General features: G+C 37.6%; 1 protein-coding gene across 4 annotated transcripts in view; it reads right to left on the bottom strand.

Annotated features, from left to right (window-relative positions):
* Positions 1 to 1,257: 1,257 nt before the first annotated feature.
* The window catches only part of LOC121301326 (regulator of nonsense transcripts 1), a 30,303-nt gene continuing 18,544 nt past the window's right edge, over positions 1,258 to 13,016 (bottom strand). For 3 of the 4 annotated variants that reach the window (XM_041230604.1, XM_041230603.1, XM_041230602.1), the window contains exons 11-24: positions 12,644 to 12,762; positions 12,378 to 12,542; positions 11,806 to 11,920; positions 11,581 to 11,724; positions 10,436 to 10,649; positions 9,893 to 10,010; positions 9,124 to 9,280; positions 8,766 to 8,908; positions 8,132 to 8,306; positions 7,074 to 7,155; positions 5,749 to 5,910; positions 4,953 to 5,173; positions 4,363 to 4,485; positions 1,258 to 3,693 (exon numbers count right to left, since the gene is read on the bottom strand). In XM_041230604.1, the coding sequence (XP_041086538.1) occupies positions 4,366 to 4,485; positions 4,953 to 5,173; positions 5,749 to 5,910; positions 7,074 to 7,155; positions 8,132 to 8,306; positions 8,766 to 8,908; positions 9,124 to 9,280; positions 9,893 to 10,010; positions 10,436 to 10,649; positions 11,581 to 11,724; positions 11,806 to 11,920; positions 12,378 to 12,542; positions 12,644 to 12,762 (1,935 nt within the window). In that variant the 3' untranslated portion in view covers positions 1,258 to 3,693; positions 4,363 to 4,365. Of the gene's footprint in view, positions 3,694 to 4,362; positions 4,486 to 4,952; positions 5,174 to 5,748; positions 5,911 to 6,703; positions 6,857 to 7,073; positions 7,156 to 8,131; positions 8,307 to 8,765; positions 8,909 to 9,123; positions 9,281 to 9,892; positions 10,011 to 10,435; positions 10,650 to 11,580; positions 11,725 to 11,805; positions 11,921 to 12,377; positions 12,543 to 12,643; positions 12,763 to 13,016 lie in introns of those variants that run through there. The other variant, XR_005947609.1, reaches the window with a different exon arrangement.

Here is a 13,016-nt window from a genome sequence, read left to right on the forward strand (position 1 = left end):
CTGCATGACCCACCTTTGGTTTAGCTCCAGCTCATGGACGGATGGTCTGACATTCTCCTCTAGAATCTTCTGATACAATGCAGAATTTGTGGTTGTGTCAATGATGGCAAGCCGTCCAGGTCCTTAGGCAGCAAAGCATTCCCAAACCATCACACTCCCACCACCATGCTTGACGGTTGTGATGAGGTTTTGTTCAAACGCAGTGTTTGGTTTTCGCCAAACATATTGTTTCTCAACGAGGCCAAAAAGTTCTACCTTTGACTTGTCTGTCCAGAGAACATTGTTCCAGAAGTCTTGTGGATCATTTATGTGCTCTTTGGCGAACTTCAGACGGGCAGCAACATTCTTTTTAGAGAGCAGTGGTTTCCTCCTGGCTATTCTTCCATGAACACCATTCTTGTTCAGTCTTTTTCTCATAGTTGAGTCATGAACACTCACCTTAGCCAAGGCGAGAGTGGCCTGCAGATTCTTGGATGTTACTCTGGGGTTCTTTGTGACTTCCTGGATGATTTTCCGGTTTGTTCTTGGAGAGATTTTGGTAGGACGACCGCTCCTCGGCAGTGACTGTGGTCTTGAACTTTCTTCGTTTGTAGACTATCTCTCTGACAGTGGATTGGTGGAGCCCCAAATCCTTAGAAATGGTTTTGTAACCCTTTCTAGACTGATGAACATTAATAACTGTTTTTGAGGTCCTCAGAGATTTCTTAAGATCGTGGCATGACGTGTTTTCACACACCTGTATGGTGAAGACCAAACTCACAAAGTTTCTAATCTTTATATAGAGTGGGGCCTCCCAAACTCACCCCTGAAGATCTACCTAATTATTTAAACACCCGATTCTAATTATCCCCTTAATTGAACTGATAAAACCAGGGGTTCACTTTTTCACATACCCTGAATCTTAATTACTCATTATTTGTCTAATTCATACATAATTTTGTTTCAAATGACATGGAATTGGTTAATATAAACCCTATTGGATATTTAAGAAAATACTGGTTTTGATTCAAGAAGGCTATCATGGTAAAACTATGGAGTTTCCATAATTATCACTGGGGTTCACAAAAACTTTCTTGGCACTGTATGTGTAATAAATAAATAAATACATATATAACTAATTAAACTAAGACACACTGACCATTTACAATGGTCACAGATAATAGTTTTACTTGCTTTATGCAAGATCTTACTTAGTAAAATATACATAATGCTGGATAAAAATCTCACAAGAAACAAGGAAACCAGCACATTTACAAATACAGACACAATCTTTTATTGCAGAAGCTACTTAGGATAGTTTATTAAAGACATTTAAAACAACTTGGACAAAACTCAAAAACTACTTTCCATTTAATAAATCAGACGCAGTACATGCATCGATCTGCATGGATAATAAAACAATCGCTTGCTGCTGCTACAAAAACAAAAACAGTTAATAAAATAACAGCACAAAGAAGCAATCATTCCAACCAGTGAAAAGGGGAGGGGGTTACAGTACGCAATCACATTTCAAAGGGTGAAAGCCTCTACTTCTACAAAACAGGCAGAATACAGCCTAGATCCACAACCAAAAGGCAAAACAAAAAATGCAATTAATGAAAGAAAAGCCCTTCGGCAAGTCCGTATTTTTTATTTTTTTTTTATTATGGCAACTCTTTTTACAGAAGGAAGGTGGCTTGCGTCTGTCTGTCTGTCTGTCTGTCCTGAATGTAATCAGCACACAACAGAATTAACCAAGCGAAAAAGAAAAATGAAGGGCAGCTCGGCTTAATCTGGTGTTACTCATAGCTTTAGAAAGCTGTGCAGAGTAGGAGTTAGGATCGGCTGGTGCAGTTTGGGTTTCCTATCTTAATTATTTTATCTTAATCTGAAAACATTTCCATAAAAACAGTACAGGAATAGGCTCCTCTCCCTCCTATTCAGAAACTACCTGCGATTATTCCAGAAGGAAAATGGCAAATCTAACTCTATATCTGTCTTGATATTAAAATGTTTTTTTTTATTTTAAACGAAGTAGGTTTACTTCTGTTATTTGATGGTGCTGTATACACTTGCATATCTTGCTCTCCACAAGTTTTACATGGAGGCTGCTAATTTAATAACCCTTTATTTGTAACTAAATCGAATTTTAGGAAATCTGGGAACACTTTACCTTAAAACTTTACTGCTGAAAGTACAATATTGGTCAAATAAAATGAGAACTTTCCACTTGTTAAGGACTGGGCACACTAACATTCATAATTGTTCTTTCTGAATGTTAAAAGATTTCAGTTTTGTGCTTCCAGTATGCCACCATGTTACACTGTGATAGTTTGTGCATCAGTCCTGTGGTCTGCTACTGATCTGTGTGTACATACTGGAAATACTTTCAAATTTCCCTGCAAGATAAAAGGTATGCACAAAGTTAGGGCATCTATTCTCTAATAAAGCCTTACTGGGTTTAAACTACATTCAGCCACCTTCCTTCCTTAATTTATTTTTCTACTGAATCCTCATTTACCTGCTTTAACTTAAGCTGTATGACTCCTTCAGTATATATGAGCTCCCTATCAACTGCTCCTTGTGTTCTAGGGAGGCACTGAAAGCAGGTTTATCCTTACAGCCAAAGGCATTGTAAAAAAATCAACCCCCTTTTCAGAATTCGGACAGTAGCCGATTAAAGCGTACAGAGCATTTAAAACATTGAAAATCCTCCTCCATTGGCAGCGCAAAGGCCACGTTACTATTTACTGCTTTCCTTCATTAAGAAGATCATTAAGCCGTTGCTGCAACTTCAAATTACACCAAGTTAGTTCTCTTCAATGCTGGTTTTCTACAAGAAGAAAGTTTGACTTTGGAAATTGTCTCACGACTATAGATCTTTCAGGTTCACCGCTAAGATCTCAAGAGACAAACCTCATTATAAATCCAGTGCATTAACCTCATACTTCGTAAACCACCTTATGAAAGACCTGATTTAGAAAAGCAGGTGAAATTCAAATGCTTCAAAAGCATGTAGATCAAGAATTTCTCATCAGACTTAAAACAGAAAACTTTGCAACTCAAAGTTGAACCCAGGGAATTTTTTACTGCGTAGTTGTTATGGATTACAAGATTAGACATGTATTTCTCCTGCTTTTAAAGTTGGTTTCGCTGCCACATTTTTCAGTACGGTGTCGACTGAAAGGGATGCCTTGTGTAAACAGATCAACTTTGAGGTAAAAAGTTTCTTTGCGCGCTTTAAGCACTTCCCTTGCTCCAATAACGGAGATTTAAGAATGAGCTTATCAATTGCTTGAGGTCCTTCCCTCTCTCTCTCTCACTCTTTGCCAGTGGAGTAAGGTCCTCAGACAATCAGTCATTCTTGGGGAGCTCGATTCATAGGGAGGAACTTTGTTTAGGATTGAAGACCAGGTCCCCTGCCTTCTGCGACAGGCGCTACCACGCACCCAGTGTTTCCTCCTTTCCTTCTCCGTGTCTCAGTGTGCTAGCAGTGGTCTTTCTCTCGCTCTCCTTTTCTGTCCGTCCGTCCGTCCGTCCGTCTGTCTTTCTCCTCTCTCTTGATTGGTTGATTTCTCTCTCCTGTTGCTTTCACACAGTGGTGCTTCAGTTGTAGCAGTGGAAAACAGGTATCCTTTTTTTATTTTTTTTATTTCCCAGATTAAAATGCTGATGAACTAAGCTCATCTCAAGCTTAGCTCCTCTTCCCACAACCTGGAAATCAAAATTGAAACGTCATACACAGACATAAAAGGATACAATCATAGGGTTAGGGATACAACCACAGGTACAGAGCTGATACGATGACCTAGATTCCAGCATCGATTGATCTCAGGTGCATGTTCATGGAGTGCTGTAGTTATTCCACAAATGACAACAAATGTTTACACCTAAATTTACTTTGACTGAACTCTGTATATGCTCAGCACTGGAGAAGTGGGATTCACCTGGCCATTCTGTCGTTGGATTTGAACAAATCCAAGATTGACAGCAAAATGAGATCCGGGAAGAAAAATATGCACTCAGGACCACCGACTATGAAAATAGGTATTCATTAATAGAACTGATTTACGAAATGGTTTTATATTATATATATATATATATATATATATATATATATATATATATATATATATATATATATATATATATATATATTATTGACGTGATAGTCATCTTTAATTTCCTTGTATCACTAGACAGATGATGTTCACAACTTCCAATGTCAGAGCAGCCAGTTATGAATGTGTATAAAGAAAAGATTCTGTGCAGCTTTAAAAAAAAAAAAACAGGAAGAAAGGCATTTCAAGGTTTCTCCAATGATATTGGATCCATGAAGTTAATGAAATGTTTTGCCAGCACTTCATAAACAATGATGCTTACAATCTAGTACTGTGACAGTCCAGTCACCCCGCCATGTTGGTAAGCACGTTCACCCTGGTAAGTAGAATCCTGTGACAACGCCACATCAATCTGGGACTTGAATTCATCACCCAAATAACTGTCCTGTTGAAAAAACAAAAGCAGTGGAAATAAAAAGGTAGAAGCAACAGATTTCATCATAAAGAGATAGCAAGCATCATTTCCTGCTTGATCGCATCTCCCCTACCGTAGAACTGCAAAATGAAATACCAATGTGCTAATGGTTTGTGGATCTTTACACTGGTGTGTTAGAATGCTGTAGAATTCGATTTATGCAATCTGACGGAGAAAGTCGTTTTTTGTTTGTTTTTACATTTCCACAATAATTTCCCTGAGATGGAATTACTAAATCAAACACTTCCTGGCATTTGATATTTATTTTTAATCCTTTAAAATTTCCGATTCTGTGCAGGTTAGAGTGCAGTTTTCCATACTAGAGATGCAAGTATTAATGTCAATTATTTCGTAGACCTACATTTCAGAATTCACTCATTTATTTATTTTTGTTAAGTATGCAGAGATTCAAGGCTTGGATGATTTTTCCTGTTTACCTGTGACAGTTCTGGCTGAGAAAGGCCTGGCTGGCTCATTTGAGATGGCTGGCTCATAGAGATGTAGCCCTGAGTCAGCGGCCCCTGTGAAAACGGCTGGGACGCAGCATCCTGACTGGCCTGGCTGTTAGGCAGGTTGCACTGGCTATTTCCCTGATTGCCAATGCCACGATTTCTCTGGCGTCCTCCGCGGCCAGCCTTCCCCTTCAATGCCCCCCTGCCTGATAAAAACAAACACACATTTACAATTATAGTCCAATACTGAAAATCTAAAATACTACAATTGATCAGACTAAATGTACAATTTGCAGGATATTAGAATAGCAAATTATATATTTATGATAAATATCAAATATGTAAATTCAAAATATGGTTCGTTGGGTCCACGACGTGTTGTTTTTGACACAAGTTTGTGATAAAAATTAATTAGGTAAAAAATAAATGGGGGGGGGGGTCACCTGTGTGTCCAGACTTCTTGTATATATATATATATATATATTATATATATATATATGATAATATATATTATTATATATATATTATATATTATATATATATATTTTATAGATAGATCTATCTATGTATTAAATACACAAACACATACAACTCGCTTTGTACTTCCTAATACAGCAAGCACCTGTGTGATACATTTTAAAATATACAGCAACCGCTCATTGTCTTTTTAAACCTTTTTATGAACAACTCTGGACTTCATCCACATAATATATTTGTTCTTTTCAACTAACATACATGTCAGTGTGGCACCCCGTTTTCTGGTATCACAGTTTATTCTCACCTGCTGCCGGGCCATTAGCCTGGCCGAAGTATCCTGGGGGAGGTATGGGTGGCATCATGAGATTGAAGGGGATGGGAATGTTCATTGCAGCAACATGGCTGGGACCAGCACCAATCATTCCGATCTGATCGTGGGTCTGAAAGTACATATTCGAAGGGCGCCCTGCAACAAAAATTCAGATTTACACATTTTACTATAATATATTCAAGGAAGTGTGCCAAATCATGGTTAACACATTCCCTGAGAAATAGTTTAAGGTAGCGCTAAAGAAATTACTGTTTTCTTACATTCTGTATCATTAACTGCAGTTCTGTCAGTGGCCAGAATTAAAGGAAAGTTTGCTTCCAAATGTTTTTTTAAACTTCATTCCGTTTAGAAAAACGTCCTCGATCATGCATGTGCCAGCAGAGAAAGTTGAAGTGATCACAAGCAATCATACCGTATATGCAAAAAAAAACCAAAACACCACTCCACAGCAGGCAGTTCTCATAAATCCTGCTACGATGTCAACACAAAATGTATTTTGTTTTCTCTTTACTATCGTTTTGCAGTTTGGAAATTGTTACACTTAATAAAAATCAGGTTTCATAATAGAAATCATATAAATGTAGTCTTACAGCTGCAGCTATAAGGGTAGCAGTGTTCAGAAATAGTGAAATCAATGACCCGACGTCACATCCTGTGCACCAATGCATAGAAGCTTAACGTTGTTTTAATGCTTTTATGTTGTAAATTGGCCGAACAGGAGCTTTAAATTGTGTCAAACGTTTTCAGCCACATGTTTTCTATTGAAATGATTCTATATTCACTGCCATTACAGGTACCCTTTAAGTAGCTTTACATATCATTTGAACTGCTTCTTGCATTTTCATTGCTCTTTGATGGTGTTTGTAATCATTCAGAGTAGTTCTGTTACTCCAATATTTAGTCATCATTTCTCTAAAGCTGCCTTTACCAGGCTTTTAGCTTGTTTGAAGTATCCTATGTGCCGGGACTCAACAGCTTTCTTCATGGCATCATGTGACCTTTCCATTCTGCCAGGAGAGTAGGCAGGGCTGGCAGGTCACATTCTCACACAGTCTGAATGGACACAGGTGGCAACCATATCCTAAATGAAACTGACTTTCAAAAATGTACATTTATTTTCTTTGGAAAACAATGTTCTCTCATTGAAAGCATTTTAAAATATGTATATTTAGCAATCTTAACAGTACAAGAAAGTCAATCATGTAAACAAATGTTTCAATTTACACTTTCATCAATGTAACTTTTTCCCTGCTACAACACTGCCAATTCACACATACAGTATTATATGGCACACTTACCCTGGTTGCTCCGATCGTACACTGATCCTGGGATGAGCGCTTCCCTGGCATCATACATAGCTGTACTCATAAACCGTGCTCCCTGCAACAAATTATACACTGTGAATAAAACAAGCTAACGACTCAGGTTCCACCGACCACACACACATTGATGTGTAAGAGGCTTATCCACAGAGTTTCATGTATTCTAATAACGGGCTACAATAAACCAGCATACTAAAATGAGAACTCTTATTTTAAAATCACTTTGAAGCTAACATGTTGATTAAATAATTGCAATTCTGAAAGCCATAAGCTGCAGTTCTACTCCGATGTGATCTGCCACTTACAACCAACCATGACAACAATGGGGGTACCAGGAAAATGATCGATAAAAGAAAGTTTAATGCCTCCCAATACATTGGATTCTTTATACATTGTGTGTAATTGTAGAATACACTTGATTTAGAATTTAACAGTTATAAAAACAATTCAATAAAATAAAAACGTATGCAATAATGGTATGACCTGTTCCCATGGCTGCACAAATGGGAAACCAAAAACCTACTGGATGTCAAAAACAGCTAAAAGAGTTTGAAAAAAAAAAAAAAACACAGATCATAACTGACTTGCATGCAAAGCCTTGGACAAAAATGATTGAAGTGTATTATTAAAAAGTATTCCCTTCCCTGCATGTCAGAGTGCTCCAATTGAATGTTCAAAATGGCAACTAAGAGACTAAATATTACATCCGAGAAACGGTGAAACAAAAGGTAAGCAAAACAAAATAAATTTTCATAGCTTTCAACAGGTAACAGTGCTCTGTTACAGAGAGAATATTTATACGCAGCTAGCATTAGTAAACAGAGGCCAAAATCGAACCTTAGCAGTGAAAGAGAGCTATCTGAACTGAGCCGGGCACAGAAAGCTAACTGAACTGTAATGCAGGTTTCATCTGGGGCTGTAGTATAAGTGCATGGCTTTACACTTTCAGCAGTATATGCATGCTTTAGTGTATATTAACACAGCTTAGGCTGCTGTTGTATGAAGCATGAATAACATTTTCATCAGCTACTCACTGGATTTATAGTATTGACCAGCTTGCGAGGCTTGCTGAACTGCATGAGGCTCTCTCGCAGATTGTTCAGCGGTCCCTCAACCAGGACCTTCTGCTCCTTGTAATAGTTCAGAAGGTGGTTCCACAAAGGCTGCTTGGACAAAGCCTTGGGGTTGCCAACAATAATCACACCATACCTACACAAAAACAGACACAAAAAACTTCTGAATTTCTCTCGCTATCATGAGAACAACCCAAACTCCCATAATCATTCAGAGTTTGCCAAATGATATAGGTTTAGAAGTGTACCTTTTAGTTCAACGGTTGTCAAATATGAATGCCAAACATAGGTAGTCTTAGTGTTTATATAATAGTGAGTGTACAGTGTACTTCGATTTATTTCACATTCATTTCAAAACTCTCTTTCCACTAGCAATTAAATGCTGTACACATACACAAATACACATTTCAGTAATTTATATAAAAAGTGACGGAGGGCTTTGATGATGGCTTTCATGACTGCTTACAAACATTCACAATATGGAGAAGTTTGTACACATTGGTTTTAGATGTTGTAAATTAAAAACGAAAATGAACTTCCCTACTGAAAATCAGAATTTACTCCTACAGAATATATAATAAAAATGGTCTCATACCTTGCTCTAGTAAGAGCCACATTGAGACGCCTGGGATCGTTCAAGAATCCTATACCCTGATGTTCATTAGCTCTGACACAAGACAGAATGATGAAGTCTTTTTCACGTCCTTGGAAAGCATCCACACTGGCAATCTCAACCTCCTGGGAAAAAACAGCAATTGCTATTAATAAAAACAAAGAGCAGTACCAATCCAAAGCAAGTGGTATTGGTATCTGGAATTGTATTTTTTGCTTCACTCACAAATTGAAAGTGTGGCCCTATTGCCCCTATCCCTAGTGGGAACAATAGCATACATATTAAACTAACTAAGAATATACAACATTAATGCCACGAGTTCTGAGATATATTACAATACCTGATAAAGTTTAGTGTGCAGAGAGCCACTGAACTGCATGTATTGCACCAAGTAAGAGCGCTGACCCTCATAGGGCGTAATAATTCCAATCTGGTCTGGTTTGGCTCCTGCTTTCAGAAGCTTTGTGGTGATCTTTTCCACATTAGCAGCTTCAGTTCTGTGAGAAAGAAGGTTACACATTAACATGACTCACAAATTACAAAACAAGCTTGAATCAGCCATTCGTAATTCAAACCTGCAATCTACATGTTCACTTTAATATCAATTCATTCCTTATTGACAAAACTGAACTTCATTGTTATTATTATTTGTATATTTAGCAGATGACTTTATCCAAGGCGACTTAGAGACTAGGGTGTGTGAACTACACATCGCAGAGTCACTTACAACAACGCCTCACCCAAAAGACAGAGTACAACAAGGTTAGGTCATACAATGAGTTAGTGAGTGAGCTGGGATTAGAACCAGGGACCTCCTGGTTACAAGCCCTTTTCTTTAACCACTGGACCACACAGCCTCTTTGTATTCAAAATATGGGCATTTGCTGTTTAAATATTTTAGCCCAGTGTTCAACATTTAGAATTTTACCTAAACGTTTAACAGTTGTCAAAAATATGCTGTACACGCAATCTTTTACACTTACACGTGTGGAATTTTATAAAAAGTGATGGAGGGCTTCCCACAAAGGCTTTTCTGATGGTTACAAACATTCCAACATGTTAATTTAAATGTTTTTAAAATGAATTGAACTCTTAATTTCAAAACATACCTGTTCAAGTAAGAAGTTCCTGAGCTTGCAATTTCTTCCTGTCCTTGAGTTACATAGAAGAACATGGGCTTGTCTGGCTGTGGCCATTGGAAGTCAAACCCCTTCTTAATGCGGTCAGCTAGAGAGAAAAATAAAAAAAAGTATGTTTATTGTACTGAAAATCTGTTTGGTGGTTTAGACAATTAGTGACCCATTCAACACAAAATCTCAGTTTCTCTTGCTATATGAAAGCTCTCATCTGGGTAGAAGGCAGACCTGGGTACAGTAAATATCCATACCAAAAGACAAATAGCCTGGTTACACCAGCAGTCCATTTGTATATCCAATGCTCTTTGGATATACATTCTAGACATACAAGGAATTTAAGTCTAATGAATTCTAGATATTTTGGTCACAACATTTTCACTCTTTTGCGGCGTGTTGTAAGATCTCAGAAGGCACCCAATAAGCACATTCGATTTTCAAATATAACTGTCTTTACATTCTTACATTTTGTAGCCCTAACACAATGTCAGACTTGTTGGATTTCGTTCTAGAGCTTACCTGCAGTGACTCCGTTCTGAAGGGAACCCTCATAGAAGATGTTGGATGGAAAGGCGCTGAGTGCTGGGTGCATACGATACTGTACCTGCAAACGAATGGGACGGATCCCCAGCACCACCAGCCGTTCAAACAGAGACTGGGACAGACCTGCTTTGGCTGCTTTCTTACACATGACAACAGGACCTAGCTGGCAATGATCACCAACAAGGATCAACTATATCAAATAAAAAAAGGACAATATGCTTATTTGTAATTTTCTTGAAATTAACACAGATGTTTACATGCACAGAGCTGCAAGTCTACACAAATGCTGTAATAGTTTAGACTTTTAAAACTGTAAGCACAAATATTCCGAAACGTTTAACCAGAAATGTCCCGTTTAATAAAAACTAAAAATCAGTTAGCACCTAGAGTTATGCGTCCCCATGTGCTGCTACAACTCTCTAAACAACATACTGTAGTTTTTTTATTGTTAAAACACTGACAACTCTCTAAACTTCTAAGTTTAAAAGACTGTTTCAAAATGGGAGTTCTAGTGCACTGGGGTTTGAGACCTGTCTTCTAAACCAGTGGTTCCCAACCCTGGTCCTGGGGACCCGTGTCTGCAGGTTTTCATTCCAACTGACCTCTCAATTACTTAACTAGGCCCTTAATTGAACTAATAATTTGCTTAATTAGATCATTAATTGTTTTCAGCTCTTACAGTAGCAGGAGTTCAAGTAACTTTGAAAATGTTATAGCTAAGTTGAACTCTACAACTGTTTAAGAGCTGAAAACAATTAAAAAGGTCTAATTAAGAAAATCACTTAATCTACTCTGATAAAAATGCTTGTGTTTTATCTGCTCATACCCTTTACTAATTAGAATTCTCAGGTTCTTTTCTCTTTCAACATACAATGTGGAATGAAAAAAGATGTGCAACTGGACGCTCAATTTAACTATGCAAGTTCTAGATCCTACCAAGTGTTAAATATTCATTTTAAACTGATGTTGCTTTACAGTGCACAAGGACAATTTCAGTTCCATATATATATATATAAACATTTCTACATATTTTAATATTGTGTTGGAGAATCTTTGTGATGTACATTGGATGGTGTCTTTGTGTTTGATGTTGCTTCTATGTCTACCTATTCCTGCATTACCTGTTTTGCTCCCAGCACCACAGGCACCATGCATTCAGGTTCAGTAGCTTGGGTACTCTCATCAATCAGAATTGAGCGGAATTGCATTTTAGCTAAACGTGGGTCCCCGGCTCCAACACAGGTGCAGCAGATCACATCAGCATTCTAAAAGAGAAACACACAACTGTGAAATACCTGCTGGAGTCAAACTAAGGAACAAGACTCAGAAATGAGAGAAAGTCTCACCATCAGAAGCTCCCTTTCAGCCGTGCGCTTCAATGCTCGATAGCGCTTCTCATCTGCAGAGGACAATTCCCCAGTTTCATCTTTCAGCTGTTGCAACTTCTGAAGTTCAGGCATACTGAAATACAAGATTCACAATTTTAAAAATTACCAATAAAAAAAAAAAAACATCTGCTGTTTTATTACCTGCTGAAAGATAATCAAAAACTAGCATATAAAAGAACAGATCATGCAAACAAAGGCATAAATAACACTGGAATTAAATAAACATTTTACTATACAGAAGAGTGTTTCTCTCCTTTCAATAATAGGCAATTTGATGGGGTGCTCTGCATGTTACACCAGAGAGATCTTTGTAATGCAATATGGTACAAAATTATACTTTTGCTTTCCAGCTAATTCAAAATAACAGAATAGTAATTTAAGACTTTGAAAAAATATTTAAACATGAAAAACCCATGTTGCATTACAACATTTTACTATGAATTTTTATAATATTTTAGCACTTGGCAATTCAGTTATATTGTCCATTCCCCCAAATATTTTTTTAAAGCTAGGAATGTGTGTAATCTTACCTATCCATGTTACGGATCTGGTTGTGCAATGCCAAGAAAGATACAGGAGAATCAATGGCTTCCCTGCTCTTAGCACAAAGCCTTACAACTTTAAGTCCAGTCTGGTGAATTTTCTCAGTCAGCTGATCCACAGCAATGTTACTTGGAGCACACACAAGCACTGGTCTGAAAAATGTTTTTTAAAGAGAAATTAGTAATTTATGTATTCCACTCTCTATCTCGATGGCATGTACAAAATGGAATGGTAAAGTCAAGACACCTCTTACCCATTGCCCTGCCTGGCCAGATGGTACACAATGGTAGCAGATGTAACAGTTTTTCCTGTCCCTGGGGGGCCCTGAATAAGGCTGAGAGGACGCTGAAGCACAGTCTTCACTGCATAAACCTGGACAGAACACAGGCGAGAAAATGCCACTGTTAATGCACATTAAACTAGTTTGTCAGCAACAAACAACCCCACCATGGCTGTAAAAGCAAAATTAAACCCGGAGGTATGAAAACAGTTGATGCCTGTTAGTAACCTCAACAGCATGTATACTATTATATTAAGAAATGGTTGAATAGTTTCATGGGAATTGGGGGAGTAGTATTTAAGACCTAGATTTAATTAGCTAAGCAAATAAAGTTTTAGTATTATAT

This window comes from Polyodon spathula, chromosome 27 (assembly GCF_017654505.1).
Source record: "Polyodon spathula isolate WHYD16114869_AA chromosome 27, ASM1765450v1, whole genome shotgun sequence".
NCBI lineage: Eukaryota > Metazoa > Chordata > Actinopteri > Acipenseriformes > Polyodontidae > Polyodon > Polyodon spathula.